At 39.7% G+C, this 5,000-nt stretch overlaps 1 protein-coding gene across 3 annotated transcripts in view; it reads left to right on the top strand.

Annotated features, from left to right (window-relative positions):
• Positions 1-5,000, top strand: part of LOC113822844 (atrial natriuretic peptide-converting enzyme) — a 565,774-nt gene that overhangs the window by 125,309 nt on the left and 435,465 nt on the right. For 2 of the 3 annotated variants that reach the window (XM_070118976.1, XM_070118974.1), the window contains exon 2: positions 750-803. The exons of the other annotated variant lie outside the window; for it this stretch is intronic. In XM_070118976.1, coding sequence (XP_069975077.1) covers positions 750-803 — 54 coding nt within the window. The remainder of the gene's footprint in view (positions 1-749; positions 804-5,000) is intronic. 3 annotated transcript variants of the gene reach the window in all.

The following is a 5,000-nucleotide window of genomic DNA, read 5'->3' as shown; positions in this document are numbered from 1 at the left end:
TATTAGATTTATGGAAGAAAGGTGATATAGATAAATAGGGTAAGTAACACAGGAAATAGAATTAGCACTTAGGGCATAACAGAGATAACAGGTTAGATTTTTATTTTAAGGTCTCTGTTTTGAAAACTAACGGATGGATTTACTTTCCGGAAAAGCGAAAAAAAGAAAATATAATAATAAAAAAATCCGGTGAGAATGTATACAAAAAATACGTTTTATTGATTTGTAAATAAATGTTTGACAGCCTGTGGTTGGTTGTAAAAACCTTTTGGGTGTTTGGGAATTTTGGAAGTAATGGGAAAAGAAATAAGAAAGGAAGAAAAAGAAAGAAAGAAAAGAGAGAAAGAAGGAAAATAAATAAATAAATAAAAACATTATAGATGCATGTGGTGTTTGCATTTGGTGGCATTTCTAATGGTGATGGTAATGGTAGAGGTGTTTTTAATGGTAGTGGTGGCATCACTAATGGTAGCAAGTTTCCTGACGGTAGAGATAATGGTGACTATAGTGTTAATTCCAATTTTTGGGTAGTGTGTAAAAACAATAGGTTTCTTTGTTTTAATTAAGTTAATGGTAGTATTGATAGTAATAATAGCATCGATAATGGGTAGTGTTTAAGAGTTAAGCTAGAGTTTAAGCTAATGGTAGTATTGTTAATGGCTGTTATGGTAGTGATGGTGATGGTTATGGTGGTGGTGGTTCTAATGCGTGTCTTCCCCTCCCCTCCCCCCCTCCCGCCCCCCCTGCAGGACCAGAGTACGGGCAGATCCACTTTCATGCAACGCCTCCACCTTCGCTTTATGGTGAGTGTCTGTCCCACGTTTGTAGGCCTATGCTTGTAGGCCTATGCTGGTAGGTCTTCTCTCCGTCTCTCGTGTTGGGAATGCAATTTTTTTTTAAATATATATAATTTTTATTCGTGATTGCATGTGTATTTAATCTTCATCGTCTTGTTCAGCTTATATTGTGGCGTAAGTTCTCTTTATATAATATATATATATGTATCTATTTACATATATACTCTGTGTTGTGTAATTGTTGTGGTTTTAGATTAAGCTCGTTCGTTTTCTTTGGTGTTACTTGGAAAAATAGTGATAAGTGATAATAATTATTTTTATATTGTGGATATATCTCTACACACATTACAGGAAACAGAAAGGTCTCATGAATTTTGAACATACTGACAATTAGCAAATATATTCTCCATTTTCTTGTTTCCCGTTTTCTTAATCCGTATAACTGTCAAGATAGCACAGGTGAGAGTAATTAACGTAAAAACTACACAATTAACAGTAACCTCACTCGCCAAAGTAGTCATTCTAAAACCGGAATATTCATTATTAAATCCATTATCAAAACACGTAAGTAGATCATAACATAAAACCCATTTTCTTTTTTTCTCAATTTCCAGCCAAGCCCCCTGTAGTTAAAAGCACAAAAAACAGATGGCGCTGGCGGGACAATGCAAGGAGAGACTAGAGCAATAAACTCCGCAGTTGACTCTCTTGCTAAAAGATTGTTTCTCCCGTATATCCCGCCTGGGCAATAAACTTTCAAAATAATCTATTACAAAACCACGTGCCTAAAAATCCAATTAGTCTAGTCATAACACCGAAATTCCTATTCCCCTTTTTTAATTCCTTTTAACCGAGCCGCTCAGCAAGAGTTGAAACCTGAAAAAAGGAAAGGAACGAAAAAGGTTTTAAAAAAATAAAGATGGCGGTCGGGTGACAAGGCAAGGAAAAGAATAAACCCATAAACTGCGCACTTGACTCTCTTGACAATGGTTTTGCCTCGACCGAAATATTTATTCGCCGGCTAAAACAAACACAACATGAACAGGAATTGGTGTAAACTTTGGACGAATGTAAACAGCAACAACGACGGACAACTTTGTTTGCTTTTTTTGTTTGTATGTTTTTTTTTTGTGTTTATTCTTTCGGGTTTATTATTATTTTTCTTGTTGGATTAGGATGTAATATTCATTACTTTTATTGCTATTGTCAATATCAATGGGGAAATTATCATCATTAACATTACAGATATTTTTATTATTGCTAGCAATATTATTAGAACAATATTGATGGTAATGATAATCATCATTATTGTTGCGAATTCTCTAATTATTAAGTTATCATCATTACCATTATTATTTATATCATCATCATCATCATCATCTTATCAGGTTATGAATATCATAATGAATATTTTTCTTATTACCTTTATGTTCTGCCTTTGCTAACAGCTACACTGGCACTGCCTTTCAGATCATTAGCAGAATGTTTCTGAATAAGAAAATTCTCTCTCTCTCTCTCTCTCTCTCTCTCTCTCTCTCTCTCTCTCTCTCTCTCTCTCTCTCTCTCTCTCTCTCTCTCTCTCTCTCTCTCTCTCTCTCTCTCTCTCTCATTCATACATACACAAAACGAGAGAGTGAGTGAGTGAGTGAGTGAGTGAGTGAGTGAGTGACAGAGAGAGAGAGAGAGAGAGAGAGAGAGAGAGAGAGAGAGAGAGAGAGAGAGAGAGAGAGAGAGAGAGAGAGAGAGAGAGAGAGAAAGAGAGAAAGAGGGAGAGCGGGGATATAAACAACCAATCAAACGAGACTGCTAGCGTAAATAAAAGATGGTTTGTGTTGGCCCGCCGAAACTGAGTCAGAGATATTAGTTTATGCTGTTGTTTCACACACACACACATACACACACACACACACACACACACACACACACACACACACACACACACACACACACACACACACACACACACACACACACACTCATACACACATTTATTTATTTATTTATTTATTTATTTTATTGTGTGTGTGTGTGTGTTGCTATATGTTGAATTTTTTGTATCTTTTGGGTCTGTCTGTTTTCTATTTTGTTATATTTGTCTGTTTGCGTCTGAATCTGTTCTCTGTCTGTCTCTCCCTCTCCCTCTGTCTCTCTAGTTTTCTGTATTTCTCCCCCCCTCTCTCTCTCTCTCTCTCTCTCTCTCTCTCTCTCTCTCTCTCTCTCTCTCTCTCTCTCTCTCTCTCTCTCTCTCTCTCTCTCTCTTTGTCTTTCTCTTTGTCTCTTTCTCGCCCCCTCCCTTACCCCTCTTTTCCTCCATCCTCCGCTACCCCTCCTCCTCCTCCTCTACCCCATTTCCCATCCGTCCTCTCCCCCCCACTTCTCCTCCCCTTCTCCCCCCTCCTCTTCCTCCTCCCCCTCTCTCCCAACCTTCCCTCTCATTTTTCCAGTGTCTTCAGTCGAGTCAAAAAGTTCTCTCGCTAGTTCATTGTTATGCTAACGCTGGCTTGAAGATGGAAAGGGTTGGAGGAAAGGGGGAGGGAGGGAGGGAGGGAGAGAGGGTGATAGAGAGAGAGGGTGAATGAGAGAGAGAGAGAGAGAGGGTGAATGAGAGAGGGTGAATGAAAGAGGGTGAAAGAGACAGAGAGGGTGAAAGAGAGAGTGAGTGATGAGGGGAGAGGGATATATATATATATATATATATATATATATATATATATATATATATATATATATATATATATATATAGAGAGAGAGAGAGAGAGAGAGAGAGAGAGAGAGAGAGAGAGAGAGAGAGAGAGAGAGAGAGAGAGAGAGAGAGAGAGAGAGAGAGAGAGAGAGAGGCTGTGAGAAAGAGAGAGAAGGATGATGATGATTTTAATAACAATTAACTATAACTATTAAAGTAAATCATAACACTTATATCAGCCATTAATACTCGGAATAAAAGTAAACAAAATAACAACAGTGAGAAAAATGGAAACAAACACAAAAACAAACAAAAAATATCCAAATACACGAGCAACGAGTCCGGTGTCAAATTTCGCGCCAAAACTTGACGTCAACATCAAAACATCAAGAGAAAATTGTTTTTCCGTTGAAATCGTACTGTCGACCTGTTTACCGTATTTCCGCTGTTGTTGTCGTTACTTCTTGTTGCTTGTTTGTTTGTTGTTGTTGCTGTTGCTGCTGCTGTTGTTGTTGTTACTGTTGCTGTTGTTGCTGCTGCTGTTGTTGTTGTTGTTGTTGCTGCTGCTGCTGCTGTTGTTGTTGTTACTGATGCTGTTGTTGCTGCTGCTGTTGTTGTTGTTGTTGCTGCTGCTGTTGTTGTTGTTGTTGTTGCTGCTGCTGTTGTTGTTGTTGTTTTATGTCCTACGGGTGGATATGAATTTCGACTGCAGAGAGACAAAAAGGGTTAGGCGTGAAAAGGGGAAAAAGTTTAAATGAAGGGAATTTAGTGTTTGGGGGTCGTGGGTGGGGGGGAAGGAGTGGAGGAGGAGGTGGCTGGCGGTGGGGGAGGGAAAGATGGGGGGGGAGAGGTTGGTGGGAGGGTGGGAGAGAGGGGGGAGAAAAAGAGGAAGAAGGAAAGTGTGGGGACGGAAGAGGATGGGAACAGGGGGAACGGGGAGAGAGAGAGAGAGAGAGAGAGAGAGAGAGAGGGAGAGAGTCTGTGTGCCTGTGTGTGTGTGAGAGTGAGGGAGAGAGAGAGACTTAGGGGGGAGGGAGGGAGGGAGTGGGAGAGAGAGAAAGAGGGAGAGAGAGGAAGGGCAAGTAAAGGGAAGAGGGAGTAAGAGTGAAAAAAGAGAAAGAGAAAGTCTCTCTCTCTCTCTACCTCCCTCCCTCTCCCTCTCTCTCTCTCTCTCCTCTCTATCTCTCCCTACCCCTTATCGACGTCCATTACACCGTTATCCAAACGCACCTGTTTTTTAATTATCAACATCTGTTCTTGATTCCAATGGTTATAATTCATAGGCGACTGTTATAAGTTCACCTGTTCTCTCTACCGTTCACTTTTTTCAGTTCATTTGCAAATTTCTCCGTTCGTCTTCGTTGGTCACGTGATTTTTTTCTCTTTTTTTCTCTCTCTTTTTTTTAGTTCTTTCTCACGGGAAAGATGGCGGTGACGGTAGAAATGATGGAAATGATAATGGTGGAGATGAGATGGTAATGGTACTGATGATGGAAATAATAATGATGATGATAATGAA

The sequence above is a fragment of the Penaeus vannamei genome, chromosome 43 (assembly GCF_042767895.1).
Source record: "Penaeus vannamei isolate JL-2024 chromosome 43, ASM4276789v1, whole genome shotgun sequence".
NCBI classification, from domain to species: Eukaryota; Metazoa; Arthropoda; class Malacostraca; order Decapoda; family Penaeidae; genus Penaeus; species Penaeus vannamei.
The sequence above is the reverse complement of the archived record's forward strand: the minus strand, read 5'-3'. Positions and strand labels throughout refer to the sequence as shown.